The sequence below is a fragment of the Candoia aspera genome, chromosome 3 (assembly GCF_035149785.1).
Source record: "Candoia aspera isolate rCanAsp1 chromosome 3, rCanAsp1.hap2, whole genome shotgun sequence".
Taxonomy (NCBI): Eukaryota; Metazoa; Chordata; class Lepidosauria; order Squamata; family Boidae; genus Candoia; species Candoia aspera.
Window position 1 is genome coordinate 33359010 of NC_086155.1, and position 16959 is coordinate 33375968.

General features: G+C 40.0%; 1 protein-coding gene across 1 annotated transcript in view; it reads left to right on the forward strand.

Annotated features, from left to right (window-relative positions):
* The window catches only part of LOC134493048 (fer-1-like protein 4), a 37354-nt gene that overhangs the window by 1464 nt on the left and 18931 nt on the right, over positions 1 to 16959 (forward strand). The window contains exons 3-13 of the mRNA XM_063297290.1: positions 941 to 1041; positions 2087 to 2174; positions 3776 to 3892; positions 4418 to 4570; positions 4716 to 4899; positions 7630 to 7754; positions 10193 to 10327; positions 11668 to 11841; positions 13015 to 13131; positions 14325 to 14486; positions 16568 to 16736. Coding sequence (XP_063153360.1) covers positions 941 to 1041; positions 2087 to 2174; positions 3776 to 3892; positions 4418 to 4570; positions 4716 to 4899; positions 7630 to 7754; positions 10193 to 10327; positions 11668 to 11841; positions 13015 to 13131; positions 14325 to 14486; positions 16568 to 16736 — 1525 coding nt within the window. The remainder of the gene's footprint in view (positions 1 to 940; positions 1042 to 2086; positions 2175 to 3775; positions 3893 to 4417; positions 4571 to 4715; positions 4900 to 7629; positions 7755 to 10192; positions 10328 to 11667; positions 11842 to 13014; positions 13132 to 14324; positions 14487 to 16567; positions 16737 to 16959) is intronic.

Sequence of the window (16959 nt, forward strand, 5' to 3'; positions counted from 1 at the left end):
ACATTAAGAAAACCTTCTTGATTTCTTTGCAGAATGATATCCTTGTTGCTTCTGTGTGGCATAACCCTTTTGGTGCAGGGTGCATATTTTGCCTTCATCCTTGGAGCTCCCTTCTGTGAGAATAACATATAACTCTTTCTCAATGTTTAAGTACACTTTTTCTCTACTTTATTTAGCATTTATGTATTTACTTGTTTTGGCCACCCGCTTGCCATTTTATTGAATTCATTCATTTATGCTGATTTAATATTTTAACTGCTGTTGTAAATTATTTATTTCTAGGTTAGTTTAGTAGTACTTTAATTATAAATATATTTTAGAAATAAGATTTTTGTAAATTCTGTATGAACTGATCTGACCTTACAGAATGTGTAGAGTAGAACATAATTTTCTTCCAGGTTTTATATGTTGAAATAAGTGGTTTAGGTTGATAGATATTTATAATAGTATATATTTGATTAAAACTTGTTTAGTAATGATTATTTTAAATAATTTTATAGATCAATTTCATGTGGATTTTTTAAAGAAAAACCCTTATATCACACAGAAATAGGACTGTACAGGCTTATGAATAAATACATGAAAAGTGGACATGAAATATTTATCCAGCCTCTGTAAGCTAGACTCTAAGAAGTTACTAAGAAAATGTTAAAATAAATACATGTGTCAAGAATACATATTGCTTCTGGCGCTGAGGATTGATCTCCTCACTGGATCACTGGATTTGTATAATGTGCTGGCCTGGACTAAGATGAGGTTGGAGAGCTTGTGCTTCAGTACATTGTGGGAATCCAACCATTGTGTTAGCATGATGTGTTAAAGGCCCCATCACATTAAGACATTTGGCTGTAGCTTTTTATGTCAAAATAGCAGTTGAGTTTTGTTAACCTGGGTTTATGACTGAGTGTGTTAGGTGAGTCTAGCCTCTTTGCTGCGATAGGAACATGGACTAGAAGATGTAGAGAAACTCTTGAGGAGACCAAAATCAAAAGCAGATGAGAGGCTTCAACAGGTTTTGGAGGAGTTTGTTGCGGGATGCAGGTCAGTAAACCTCTATTGCCTTTTTACTCAGTGGTCAGATGGCACTTGTTACCTTTTAGCCCTTCCTGGCATTAATCTTGATTGAAGTATCACTGCATAACAGCCCCACAGAAGGTCACCGTTGGATGTACGTTCATATGTTGTATCTTAAATCCACTCTAGAGATATTGGTCTGCCACAAAATACTTTATTACAAAAAATGACCGCTTCCACATATTTTGAAGCATATTCATGTTTATACTTTAAAGTATAACTTTATAGGGTCCTGATAGTTTTTTAAATCCAAATATTAATTCAGAAGGGAGAAGAAAACTGATATTATTTCAGAACTTCCATGGTATAGTTATAGATTAAATTGTCCAGAGCCAGACTTTGGGCTTATAGGACATTAACATGCATTTAAGAAAGCTAGTGGTAGTTCTGGGTACTATTTTATAGCACCAAATGTATAGTGGAACTCCAATTTACTGGACCTTGATCCATGGACTTCACATATAGGAGATCTAATTCTGCTGCAATTTACATCATTTGCCTATGTCAATCTGCAAGTGACAAAATGATGTAATTTGCACCATTGGCACCCTGGCACATTACACAAATTGCTTCATTTTTATCAATGTATCAAGTAGATTTATATTCCACCTGGACTTGTTTAATTTTCTCCTTCCCCTTTTTTCTCCATCACTCTGTAAGGAGAGTTGGACTGAGAAAGAGTGAGTGGCTGAAAGTCATCCAGCCAACTCCCATATGACCTCCTGATTTCTAGTCCAGCACAACTGCTAAACCAAACTGACTCTCAATTTGTCATTTGTATCAAAAATGTCATTTTTGTTTCTCCAATAATGTGCTCTTGCATTTAATATACTTTGGAATATACTGGACACCCCCTGCTCTCAATTAATTCATTAAAATGAGATTTCAGTGTATACTGATTTCTTCTAACTGTATAGAGAGTCAGAAGTTGTAGTGATTTCTAATTATTTGTATGTTCATGCAATGTATGTTGTTCTCATAAACTAAAACTTAACAGTGTCTCTAATTTCAGGCAGTATTCTCTTAATGTGGACAAAAAACCAATGACTCGTCCAAATAACCTTGATCGATGTCGGATGAAATCTCTCCCACAAAACATTGTAAGTTATGTAGCCAGACTATGTTATCGTTGTAGATCAGCCTGATCTAGTACCTTGCAGTTGTATAAGACATCCCATAATTGGAGGGTACCAGGTTGGGGAAAGAGATGGAATTCTTGGCTCTATTTTCAGGAGCAAAGTTTGAATGCTGAGTGTGACACTAAACATGGAACTCCAGGGGTGTGTTAGATGTATTGGTTTTCAGAGTTTCTTAGGGACAATGCAAAGGTCTACAAGGTGGATCTACTAGATCAACTGAAATCCTGTTCATTTACAAACAGGCTTTCCATGAGAAAACCTTTTATTTTTTGTTGAAAAAATTATTGCAAGAAACACTACATCAGCAAAGGAGTTTCAAGAAGTCAGTCATAGACATAACTTCTCTAGCACCAACCTGGAAACATACTTTTACTGTGTGTCTCCCTATCCATTATCAACAAATCTGTAAGTTTGAAGTGTAAATGAGGAAGAATTGCCCCCAGTTCCTAATATTGGTTTATGACTTCCATGTTCTATATCCTCCTTTATTGCTTTGTTTTGTCATCTTTGAGCTTTATTATCTGTACATTGCTATCCTCTTTTGTCTTCTCACTTTGCTTTATTTCTTCCTGCTATATTCTGTTTTAATTATTCCATCCCTCTTTTTAATTCTTATATTCTTTTTCTCTTACTGCCAAATTTTCATTCATTCTAAACCAAGCATTTCTAGAATTAAACTAGTTCCTCTTATTCTGAAAACAGGAATGCAAACAACCAGTATTCATATTGAGGAACACTACCAGGAACTGAAACTTCTCTGTAATAGGAACTTGGCAGGGAATGAGAATGGGGAAAGAGAATTATGTTTATCTGGGGTATCTGGAAGGGGAGTCAGAAAATTCAAGATGGTGGCCACAACTATGCTATCGAAGCCCTACCCATTTTTACATGTCTGATGTTTGTTTAAAAAAGAGGATGAGAACTCAGTCTGACTCCCTATTTTGGTAAATATCTGATTAGATGAAGATATTACAGCTCAGAACCATAACAACGATAAAGAGTTAATATTCCAACTCCTGAGTTATTTTACCACCAGTACTGTGATTATAATGAACCCTTCCTGAACTCTCATTGAGCAGTCAGTATACATGAAACAAATTATTTATTGCTTTAATTATTACTTTGGCTCTGGACCAGTTGTTGTATGTGAAAATATGTTTTTCTTGGCAATATCCCCAGTGTTTGGAACCTATCAAGTTATCAAGAACTGTGGTTTTTCTGGCATGGAGGCTGCCTAAAAGAAATATGCTACAACTGTGGAAGGGAAATCTATACCTGATTTGCAGCAATGGATTGCTCGATATGTGTTGTGGGTTAACACTGGAATTATAGCATTTTTTTCAACAAAGGGGCAGGGAAGACGTTTTTGAACAATATGTTCAAAGTGTTTGGAATTCTGTAATAAAATAATTTCCAGGCCTTTTTAAAATTTTGTATTGCTATGCTTGTCATTGTTGAGGTTGTCCTGATCCTTTAATGCTGTTGCATGTCTTTACACCTTTCCTTTGTTGATTAATTTAGCATAATGAATTTTAAAAATGATGTCATTTTGTTGCATTCAGATATTCTATGCAAAACAAGGACTCCGCATAAGAAGACGACTGACTCGGATCAATGTCAAGGAGAAAGTAAATGAGGCAAAGATAATCCTGTCAAAGCTCCGCTTCCTGGCTAAAGAGGTACATGACTGAATTGCAGAATGAAGGGTATAAACACAGCTGAGCAGTTTGTTTTTGTGTTAGTAGGGTTAGGGTTCAAGAAACAGGAAAGAGGTTATCTTTCAGGAGCATGAAGTTCTGTTGCTGTAAAGGAGTGAGGTAATTGCCTAGAATTTTCACATTTATGTTTAGAAAGAGGGAATTCAAATTCTCCTTATGGGAGTCTTGAAAACATTTGAAGAATCCTGGTAAAGTTTTACAAATCACAAGGCATCTGGATGGTGTGTGAAATGATCAGGGTTTGAAATTACTGCAAGCATAGCTCCCAGAACTTTCTAGCAATCTTTTGTTCCCACATTATTGCCTACTAAAATTCCATAAATCCAACTACCTTTTCTTTCAATTATCTCTTTTTCTAGAAAAAAGTATTTGAAGTGTTAAAATTCTTTACTCTTTTTATGAATATACAAAGAATAGCCTTCACAATAAACTTTCTTGCTTTTATTTTCCTTTTATTTTTTTTCCCCTTTTCCTCACCTTTTTCAGCCCCAGTGTACTATCCCTGATGTCCTGATCTGGATGTTTAGCAACAACAAGCGTGTAGCCTATTCAAGGGTCCCTGCCCAGAATATCCTTTACGCGGTGGTGGAAGAAGAGAAAGGCAAAGACTGTGCAAAGATCCAAACTGTCTTTCTAAAGGTAGACATTATCCATTTGATCATTAGTAATTAAAGTTAAGGATGGTGACTGTTAGTTAAGAAAATGAGCAGGATAAATAATGAATCTTGTGTCTTTAATCCAGCAACAGCAAGATAGTAATTGAAATTATTGTTCGGTCTTAAAGGTTCCAGGGTCACGCAGTGAAGAGATCTTCGCAAAACTGGAAATCTATATGTGGCTTGGGATAACTAAATATGTGAAGAACTGTACTGCAGAACTTCCAGAAGAGTTCAAACCCATCTGTGATAAGACACAGAAACTTGCAAGCATTCCAACATATTTCCCACCCATTCAACTCAACAGAGATGGTAAGCTTATTGCTTGGGGAGCCTTGGAAATAATAGATCATCAGATTATTTTTTTTCTAGTACAAATACTCAGAGAAATTATTGATTTGCATATCATCTTAAGCCATAATGGCAATATTTGGTTTTGGCTTGGTTTGTTGCTACTATCACTTACATGTGAATTAGGCTACTATGGCTTGTTCATCAAAGCATGGTCTAAAGAACCCAGGGTTAATATTGAGTTTCAGAGAAGCTTGTGGATGCCCCCACCAACTGTCCAATTTCAGAGCAGTGTTCCCAAATGTCTAAACAGGTAAAGGACTTTTTTCACTGAGACTAGGGATGCTAGAGGATTTTATTTGGTTTACATTTTGAACTCATTTACACTTCCCAGACCATTAATATATTTTTCATGCTTTAAATTTTGAGGAACAACCCCCCAGACCTCAAATGCAAATAAAATGTACTGATTTTTTAAAAAAAATATTTCTAGGCTACTATGTGGTTTTATGTTATATTTTGTATGTGTTTTTATTATTTTTAATACAGTTAGCCACCCAGAGTCATGTATTTGAGATGGGCAGCCATATAAATCCAATAAATAAATAATGAAATTTCAGTGTATGTGAAAAATACATGAAATAATGCAAATGTTTTCACAATTAAAATAAAGCAGGCTTGTGCAGAAACTAAATGGAACAGCCTTATAATAGAATACATGTGAAACTGAGACAGACCAGAAATATGCTGATCCATCCAACCCTTTTTGAGATACATTCTCTTTTCCTTCTCAAAGCTTTTCTATTAGAAAACATAAAGGAAAAAAAATATGTAGCTTCAGGAAAGGCTGTCTGCATAGTCACTTTTGTAATAATTCTTTTTCTGAAAACTTTCTCAACAGAAAGCTCATTCTGTTGTACTGGGAGCTATTGAATGATTCAATTGAACCCAATACAGAATCACATCCTAATTAGGAGATGGCACTGCCTAGCTGACCTTGGTTAATCTCAAAAAACTAAGCATGATTGGATGTGGTTAGTATTTGGATAGAATACCAAGGAATAAGCTGTAAGATAGACTAGAAAATCTAAAATACATTCTGAGAGAATGCAATGACTATCTCTATATAGTGAATAAATAAGTACATACAGGTAATCCTTGTTTAGTGACCACAGTTGGGACCAGCAATTCAGTCGTTAAGCAAAGTGGCTGTTAAGTGAAACCACGACTATGCTTATGATCTTACTTCAGCTTTCCTTTGCTTTATAGAACTGCAAAGGTCATAAATGTGAGAATTGGTCACAGGGTTACTTTTTCATCACTGTTGTAACTGTGAACAGTCGCTAAATGAGACAGTTGGACTCATTAGGTTGTATAGTGATTACTTGTATAGTTGCCAACTATATGGATGCTTATCAGGGTCAAGCCCAACTTGAAAGAAACCCATTTAGAGATATCCTCTGAAGCTGACATGGTCAATTATATACAGGTAGTCCTTGTTTATAGGGACGCGGTGGCGCTGCGGGTTAAACTGCTGAGCTGCTGAGCTTGTCAATCGGAAGGTCGGCAGTTCGAATCCGCGTGACGGGGTGAGCTCCCGTTGCTAGTCCCAGCTCCTGCCAACCTAGCAGTTCGAAAACATGCAAATGTGAGTAGATTAATAGGTACCACTTTGGCGGGCAGGTAATGGCGTTCCGTGTAGTCATGCCGGCCACATGACCACGGAAGTGTCTATGGACAAATGCCGGCTCTTCGGCTTTGAAATGGAGATGAGCACCGCCCCCTGGAGTCGGACACGACTGGACTTAATGTCAAGGGAAACCTTTACCTTTACCTTTACTAGTCCTTGTTTAGAGGCCACAATTGTGACCAGCAACTCAGTTGCTAAGTGAAGCGGTCGCTAACCATGAACAGTTCCTAAACAAGGAAATTGTGAACAGTTGGTAAACCAGGCAGTCACTAAACAAGAACTATCTATTGGGATTGGGAGTGATTGACCTAGTTATACTCTGTTCAAGGACAGGGTTGAATTTCTCACCTGGGTAGAAGCAGAATGGAAGGAGGAAAAAAAAAGAGTAGCGTATTATGCAGGTATATGGTTGGGATTTCTCTGTGGATACTCAGTGGATACCCTGAGGCTCACAAGAGACTTCATTTTTCAAATCCACTTATTTAGCAAGACAGTTTAGCACTTCCTCTTTAGTGTATTAGCATGACTAGTGCACAGTATGAAGTTAGTATTTCACTTGTAGTTATAACTATAAAATATGAAAAAAGAACATGCAAACAAAAGAAATGAAAACATTTTTTTAAATAAGAGTTATTTTTCCCCTCACACGGAAGATATGAGTAGCTGGTTCATGTTGCACTGAATATGTGCCACAAGAAATCTGTTAGGCTGCAAAGTACGATCACATTCTTTACTGCACTAGACTTCCCAGAATATTCTGAGCAGGCAAGCATAGAATCAAATGAGCCAGTTTGTCACATTTTAGTTCACTGACAAGGCTGCTGACTCATGATCTATAAAGACTGCTGCTTTTTAAATGAATGAGTATCTGGGGACAATTTTTGCATTGCAGCTATTATAATTCTTCTTATTTAACATGGCAGGACATAATTTTATTTCCACCTTGCTGTAAACTAGTTAGAGAAGTACCATTAATTCTCAAGAGAGCCCTAGTTGAAATCTGTGGGTATCACATATACTGTAAGCAGTTCCTGTGGAAAATTAATCTCTCTTTCCTTTAGACTTCAGTTACTTTCAGCTTCGAGCCCATTTGTATCAGGCAAGAGGTATTCTTCCTGCTGATGAAAATGGCCTTTCAGATCCATTTGCAAGAGTGGTATTTTCAACACAGTGCCAGTCTACAATGGTAAGAATATTGGCAGACATTGTGAATAACAACACTTCAGGTAAATACTGAAATGGCAGCTCCCTTTATCTCTGCCCCCCCACCTCAACAAACACCTGCATTGATCCTGTTCCTATTTGCTGACCAAATGTTTAAATCCACATCATCCACAGCAGCTCCCTGGTTTTCTGCCATTCTTTTATTTATTTATAACATAAATGGCAGGGGCATCCATCGGGGGTGGTGTGGGTAGTCCAAAATGTCAAGATGGCAGTTGTGACCATGTGATTGAAGCCCCACCCTCTTTTATATGCCATCTTGACTTGTTTGATCCATCTACAGTCATCCTGATTCTAAAACTAACTGAACTGCTGCTCTTTCTACCTATTAATATATAATCCTTAGTCTTCAGTTTATCAAACTGCTCTTAAGTTCCTCCTCCCATTTTTTCCCCAGGAGTTGGCCTGAGAAATAATGACTGGCCTAAAATCACCTAGTGAGCTCCTATGACCAAGGATGGTTTTGAAACAGGGTCTCCCTGGTCTTGGTTCAACACCTGAACCATTACATCACATTAATTTCTTTGTTAGATTTATATCTTGCCTTTCCTTCAGGTGCTCAAGAGGGTGTACATAGTGCTCCCTCTTATTTTTTCCAAGAACAACACTGTGAGATAAGTTGGGCTGAGTAAGACTGAGACTAGATGAGAACCTGGAGGTTTCCAATCCTAATCCCACCCTTTCACCACTACATCTCATATGGTTAATTAATATATTTGTATTATATAGCCATGACTCATGCCATATCATACCTCTGATGAGTAGAAGGGTCTCAAATGATTGAGTGGGTTCACATGAATCAGAGAAAATTATCTGTAAGGTGTCTTTCCAGTTGTGTGGGTTTTTTTTCTCCTTTTACCTTCTTAAAAAATGTGATAGTAACTTGAGTAGAGTTTAAGTTGGAAGAACTTAGGGAGACACTGGGAAGGAATGGGGGAGGAGAGTAGTTTACATGAGAAGAGCCCACACAGTCTAGATGTGAGAGCTGTGGGAAGGAAATGTTTCAGAGAGACTCAGTTTAATCAACTCGCTATAACTCTGGCTGGGAATTTAGTTTCACAGTTTTCAAGATTATTTTTTTATCCCAGACTAGTATCATACATGTGTTTTTGAAATCCATGTGATTCTTGCTTGTTTGGTTTGCTGGCTATTATGCGGCTTGACCCTACTTAACATTTCCTCTCCAAACCATTCCAAATTTCAGTCTCTGTTCCCCCTTGCCCACACCATACTTTTTCACTAAGGGAAAGGGGAAAATGCAGACATATTTTTTCTTCAAGCAGAAGTAAATCAATGTGAAAATGAGCCTTAATGAAAACATAGAGAAGAAAAGGCTGCTTAAACTTAGAACTGTGGAGTCCGTGGTGCTCTCTGAGCCTTGTTTTCTTGCAGATGTTTCATTGCTAGACTAGGCAACATCTTCAGTGCGAAGAGGGAGAGGGCCTTGCTCTCTGTTTATGTACCGTGGCTTGTCCCGCTTGTGTTGGTTGGGATGTTGTTCTCTCCTTGGGAGTTCCTTGATTGGGCTGTTGTTTGCAGCTTGGTTGATTGACTGAGTTAATAGTTCCTTGATTAGGGTGTATTGTGCTGTTTGATTGTTCATCTGGTGTTAACCCTAGTGCTAATCTTTGCATATCTGAGTGGATATAGGGAGTGTCTCAGTGTCATGAGGCTCAGCATAAAAAAGACCTTCTTTTAATTGTAACCTCATAGATAGGCAAGCATCTTACATTTTGTTGTCAGCTGTGCTAGCTAATTATTCAGTATTTGTAGGCAGTTAAACAAGCATTCCTACCCATCACCTCATTTGATCATAAAGGGACAGGAATATGGCAGTGGTTTGTAGTTATTTGTGCCAGTATTTCTGACTGAACTTTCTTTGCTTGTAACACTGTTAGCATCAGCATGTGGATATATATTTGCATAGGTAAAGGTAAAGGTTTCCCTTGACGTAAAGTCCAGTCGTGTCCGACTCTAGGGGGCGGTGCTCATCTCCGTTTCAAAGCCTTGGAGCCGGCGTTGTCCATAGGACACGTCCGGGTCATGTTGCATAGCTGGTAGCTATTTCTAACCCACCCTCTCACTTCCAAGAGTTAAGCAAGGGGTATTAGTTATGCTTGGCTAGCAATGACTAAAGTTGGCAGGATGTTGTCTTCCTTTATTTTCCTCTGGAGTGTGATCCATCAACAGATGATCTCTGCTTCTTCAGATAAGGTGCCATGATGCTTTTCATACAAATGGAAACTGTATGAAAAGCTATTTATTTGTTATTCTCCCAGCCTGAGCTTATCAGAATACTAGAACAGAGTGTACGTCTGAGTGACTGTGCAATGGGATGGAAAACAGCACTTACCAGCTCCATTCTGTCACTGTCAATAACTTCAATATTTGTTAATTCAGGTACTGGAAGAGACACTCAGCCCAATGTGGAACGAATTACTTCTGTATGACCAGCTTGTAATTGATGGAAAGAAAGAGGACTTGAAGACAGAGACTCCAATTGCTATTGTCAATATTTTTGACTACAATAAATTTGTAAGTTGGAGCATATTTCTTTTCTTTATAAACCTTTAAATCTGCTTCTTATTGCTAAAAAAAGATTCCAAAGCAGGGAACAATTTTAAAAAGCTTACAATAAATTAAAGCAATAGTTCAATTAAAAAAAACATGCTTAAAACCATTCAAGGACAATATTGAACTAAATCAGAAGGCCCAGCACCACCAGTTTAATCAAGTACCTGGATGAACAGACATGCCTTAAACTCATGCCAAGAGCTTAGAAGGCTCATTGGCAATCCTATCTGAAAACTTCATGACCTGAGAGATTGTGTTGAGAATACTTTCTCTTGAGCCACCACATAGCGAACCACTGGTAGATGCAGTATCCTCAAGAATTTTTGATTTTGCAGACTGTCACTTCCAGATGACTTAGGTTGATTGGAGAAAACTGCATGACCAAGGGAACCTCTATACGTGATGTTTGCGTCAGTCTAGGGCTGGCACTTCATCCTGCATTCTCATGTTGTTGGTGTACTTTGGCAGATAAGTCAGTTAATTTCTGGCTCTGCTGTGAGGTAGGAGGAAATGCTATAAATACGTTTTGCAGTATTAGCTGGAAGGTGGGCAATTTCCCACTGCAAGAACTCTCCCATTGTTCTCTCTCTTGGCTTTTTGGCTTTCGCCCCTCTCTACTGAAGTCAAGATGCCTTATCTCTCTTCAATGGGTTTTCTAAATTGAGCAGCTCTCTCTGATCCCTGTTGAAATCAAAGCTCCAAGATTTTTAGAAAGCACTGCTTTTTCCCTTCCACACCGCAAAAATAAACAGAGGTAGCAACAAGAACAGGGATGGGCTACTATCTAGTCAGGCCATCAAACTATTGAGTATTAGGCTTTGCATGCTTCAAAAATGGTTTGGAATTAGCGTTCCAGACTTCACATGGGCATTACACCTCTCTGCTATTCTTTAAAGGAGTCAAACTTGTTTCCAGGTTTCTATGAAAGCCTGAAAAGAAGTTGCAAGCTTTAAGAGTTACTTTAAGAATGGACTTCTTAAAGCAGCAGCATCTTTTGCTAGGATGGTGCTCAGGTGCAAAAGTATTCTACATCAATCTTCCTCAATCTCAGCAACTGTAAGATGTGCAGACTTCAATTCCCATGCTGGCTGGGGAATTCTGGGAGTTGAATCCATGCATCTTAAAGTTGCTGAGGTTGAAAAACACTGTTCTACATGAAATTCATAAGGATAGGCAGAACTTAGAAATAAGCGATCTGATACTGTTAGTCTGAGTAAAATGCCCTCTGTGCTATGGTAGCAAGCTTTGGTGATCCCAAAATAATGTGCATGTACTGAACTGTTGCTTGCTTGCTTCTATAGGGCTCAGCAGAGTTCCTTGGTCGAGCCTTTGTTACCCCACAGGTGAAGCTGGTAGATGAGCCTTACAGCAAACCTTCTCTCCAATTTTTTGACATTTATAAGGGACATAAATCAGCTGGGGAATTAATTGCTGTATTTGAGCTGATTGAACTGGATTATAGTGGTTACTTAGAGGTAAGTGGGTTTATTACCATCACCTGATTTGCAGGGAGATACAGTATACTCTTTATTTACTGAACCTCAGTTTAGGTGACTTTAAATGTAATGAACAAAATCCATTCATTTTGTGCATGTGTAAAATCCAATTAGCCATTTAATGTAGATTTGGGTTTAGTGGACGCCCATTCTTACCCATTAGACTATTAAACCTAGAGTTTGCTGAACTTGGAAACATGAATAGCCTGAGAACATCCCTGCTAGACACTAGATGCATGTTCAGTAATGTATATTTTTAGCAATATATTGACCATAACAAGTAGACCTGCATCTACCATGTTTTCTTGACAGGGTAGCTTTTCATTTACAGCAGGATCTTGTAGTACTCATGCCAAGGCCTTTTATGGAAGGCTATGATTAAGATTTAAATAGAGCTAGATCGTAGTCTACAATCTGTAAAATAACACAATAAAATAGTGACTGAATACAACTTAGCAAGCAGTGAGTGCCTTTTCATCTCTTTAGCACAACCAGTGTCCAATTGTTGTTTATTCGTTCAGTCGCTTCCAACTCTTCGTGACTTCATGGACCAGCCCATGCCAGAGCTTCGTGTCAGTCGTCAACACCCCCAGCTCCCCCAGGGACGAGTCCATCACCTCTAGAATATCATCCATCCATCCATCTTGCCCTTGGTCGTCCCCTCTTCCTTTTGCCTTCCACTCTCCCTAGCATCAGCATCTTCTCCAGGGTTTCCTGTCTTCTCATTATGTGGCCAAAGTATTTCAGTTTTGCCTTTACTATCATTCCCTCAAGTGAGCAGTCTGGCTTTATTTCCTGGAGGATGGACTGGTTTGATCTTCTTGCAGTCCAAGGCACTCTCAGAATTTTCCTCCAACACCACAGTTCAAAAGCATCGATCTTCCTTCTCTCAGCCTTCCCTATGGTCCAGCTCTCGCAGCCATATGCTACTAAGTGTCCAATTAGGAGGAAATATTTCTGGGTAAGGAAGTGTCACTTCCAGAAAAATAGCACGTGATAGTTCCATTTTAGAAAGATAACAACTAATTATGATAGCATTTGTCATGTAAAGACCATGCTTGAATGACTACATTTCTTGCTAATAGAGTATCATATAAATGAGACTTTGCATACCAGTACAGCTTCATCACTCCTCTTTACTTTATTTTCTAGCCATCAGTGCCTAATGATGTAGACCCCAAAGAGCCAGACTATTTGGGGGATCCTCGTTCTGCACGATTCATTATTCCTGAGGGAATCCGCCCAGTCCTTAAAGAATTTCGCATAGAGGTAAAATCTTTTTTCTAAAAGATATTCCATGAAAGTAATTATTGAAAGTAACAAATATTTACCTGTTCAAATTGACTAGCCAGATAGGGGGATGGAAAATGAAATTATTTGTTAGTATAGCATTAACATCTTTATCAATGTGCTGAAATAATGGCAAATAAATTGTATGGGTAATAGCAAGCTTTATCACTGCAGCTAAGTCTGGGTATGCAGAAATTAGATTAAGAAACTGGGAAGCTATAAATTAATATACCAGTTCAACAACTTTTTGCTGTTTGTTTGGGTTTTTTTTTAGTTTTTCTTGGACTTTGTGAGAATCCATAGCAGTACACTGAATTGTAAAGTGGTTCTCTGGAGAGAATTGGCTCACACTGGAGCAGTTTCCTGGAATTATGGAATTATTTATGAAGTTTAGATTATTGTTCTAAATCAAAGTCTTTAATATGTACATTAACCCACAGCAATTTAAACTGAATGTGCTATAAGCAGAGAACATGAGTAAGAAAGTGGATGGCGTATGTGTTCGCTAATCTGGGATATTGTCATGAGCACCGTTGAGCTGAATGCATCAGCACAACGGCACACATGACAATACCACGGAAACAAGAGGAAGGGATTTAAAGATAAGCAAAGCACGCACAACAACAGACACAGACCCCGAGGAGAAGGGAACGACCCCGGCCGGAAGAACCAGTCATTAGAACACAAAGGGGGAAGAAAGAATGACAAAGACAGGGCGGATCACGAGGCACACCTGAAGCTGTCAGCAGGAACGCAACGGATATCGCCCAGCTGACAGCAATCACCGGCCGGAGGAAGAAAACGATTATGAGCGAAGCCCGGGGCACCAGCAGGGGCCCCGCGACCCCTCACCTACCGGCAACGAAGCATACAGGACTTGGGGGGATGACACAACCCAAGGTGGGGGGGGGGGGGCGCTGACCGGCGCGGGCTATTTAAACCCCGCACCAGCGCGCTCCCTTCACTCTCAGCTTTTTCTAGCTATGCACTATGCTGAAATAAACCAGAACCTGATCTTCCCTGAATTAGTGTCTGTGTTTTACTCAGTAGTAGGCAGCGTATGACAGATATAATTGTCAGACAATTCAATGTGTTTTGAGACTGGGAATCCTTTAGAGAAGGAGAATACTTAGCCTTGTTCTGACCTAAGGCATTTGTCTGCCTCTTTTTAGATCTTGTTTTGGGGCCTGAGAGATCTGAAACGTGTGAACCTATTTGAGGTTGACCAGCCACAGGTGATAATTGAATGTGCTGGAAAGAAAGTGGAATCAGAAGTGATCATAGTTTACAAAAAGAACCCAAATTTCAATGAACTCGTTAAATTTGTTAATGTGGTAAGTGGTAACTGGGAGGCAGATCCGGAAAGTTAAGATAATTGGAATGGAACTAAACAAGCTAGAGTTGTACAAATGTGACCTAGGAAAGACCATTACTGTTTACAGTATCCACATGCATATCTTTTTGTTAAATACAGTTTTCTTCCTTTTATGACCATTGAGAATCCTATATGGTTGATTCAAGTATGGCACCAGCCGAGACACCAGGGCAGGGGAGGAGGGGTGTCAATTGTCATTGGGGAATCTTTAGTGACCTTCAGGGGCCCTGCTCCTCAAGTGGCCGGCTGTGAGACCCTGTTTTTCAAGCTGGGATCCCGAGAATAGTTGGGGGTGTTGCTACTGTACCAGCCTCCCTGCTGCGTAGCAACCTCCCTGCCCAAGCTCCTGGAGGCCGTCTCAGGGTTGGCAGTGGAGTTCCCCAGGCAAATGGTTTTCGTCCTGTCTCCCACCTTCCCTTTTTGGGAAAGGTGGTTGAGAAAGTGGTTGCATTGCATCTCCAGAGAATTCTGGAGGAAACAGATTATCTGGACCCCTTTCAGTCAGGTTTCAGGCCAGGATATGGGACAGAGACCACATTGGTCGCACTTATGGATGATCTCTGGTGGGAGCAGGATGGAGGGAGTGCATCCATCCTGGCTCTCTTGGATCTCTCAACGGCTTTTGATACCATCAACCATGGTATCCTTCTGGGGCGGCTCAGGGGGTTGGGGGTGGGTGGTGTAGTTTTGCGCTGGTTCACCTCCTTCCTCCAGGGCCATTCCCAATCGGTGGTGATAAGAGAGGAGAGATCCAGCCCTCGACCCCTCCATTGTGGGGTGCTGCAGGGTTCGGTACTCTCTCCTCTCCTATTTAACATCTAGATGAAACCACTGGGTGAGGTATCATCAATATGCCAATGATACTCAGTTGTATATCTCCATCCCAGGTGAAGTAAGAGATGTAGTCTCCACCCTTTCCAAGCGCCTGGGGCTGTGGGGGTCTGGATAGGGAACAACAGGCTTCAATTGAACCCTGGTAAGACAGAGTGGCTGATGGCCCCTCAGGTTCCAGGAAGTTATCATCTTTGGTTCTGGATGGGGTGGCACTTCCCCACTTGGAACCAGTGCGGAATCTGGGGGTCCTCCTGGACTCGTGACTCCTGCTCGAAGAGTGCAGGGTGGTGCACCAGCTCCGCCCATTCCTGGACCAAGATGCCCTCCGAACAGTCACTCATGCCCTTGTTATCTCCCATATAGACTATTGCAATGCGCTCTACATGGGGCTACCCTTGAAGAGTATTTGAAAGCTTCAGCTGGTCCAGAATGCAGCTGCGTGGACAGTTATCAGTGCTGTAAAATCAGCCCATGTGACACCACTGTTAACGCAAGCTGCACTGGGTACCAGTTTGCTTCCGGGTCCAATTCAAGGTGTTGGTCATCACCTTTAAAGCCCTACATGGCCTGGGACCAGGGTACCTGAGGGACCATCTCATCCCCATAACATTGACCTGCCCCACCAGTTCAGGCAGGGAGGGCATGCTACAGACCCCATCAGCAAAGGAATTTCATCTAGCGGGGTCCAGGAGGTGAGCCTTCTCTGCAGTGGCGCCCGCCCTTTGGAATATCTTCCCCCCGGAGTTGAGACGGGTTTCCTCACTCTCGGGCTTCCGGAAGAAACTGAAGACTTGGTTCTGCCACCTTGCTTGGGAAGGGGAGAGTGATAGCTCCACCTGGGGATGGCTGGCACCATAGCACCCCTTAGTGATTGTGTTCCATCTCCACTTGGATTTTATATTCATTTTTTATTTATATTTTATTGGTAAATTAGCTGGTTGTGTTCTTAGTGTTATTTTATTGTAAACCGCCCAGAGTCCCACATTGGGGGAGATGGGTGGTGACATAAATTTAATAAATAAATAATCAGTGAAAATGGCTGAGGGACAATCTGCGTACTGAATTACTGGAAATCTGATCAAGAAAAATGTGTACTTCTGCTATTGTGTCACTGGAAATTCTGTGAAACATATCATGATAAACCAGTTATCTTAGAAGTGGTATGGATTTTTCTGTAATTGATTTGGTTGATTTTTTTTTTCTTAGGAGCTTCCAGAACAGGTATATTTACATCCACCTCTCAGTATCTTTGTGGTGGAGAAGAGAGCCTTTGGACGCTCTGTCCTGGTGGGAACTCACATAGTTTCTCATATTATGAAATTTGCTCCTAAAGAAGTAGATGAGCTGGAAGAGGAAACAGATAGCCCACCAAAGAGTGAGTTTTTACCATCTTTTTAGGGCATTGTCCAATGAAATGAAATAGAGCATAATGTGTGGGGATTTAAGATATGTAGAATATAGCATCTGCTAAGTAAATTATCTTTGTCAGTTAATCTAAAGCAGTGTTTCTCAACCTTGGCAGCTTTAAGATATATGGACTTCAACTCCCAGAATTCCTCAGCCAGCTTGCTGGCTGGGGAGTTGGAATTCTGGGAGTT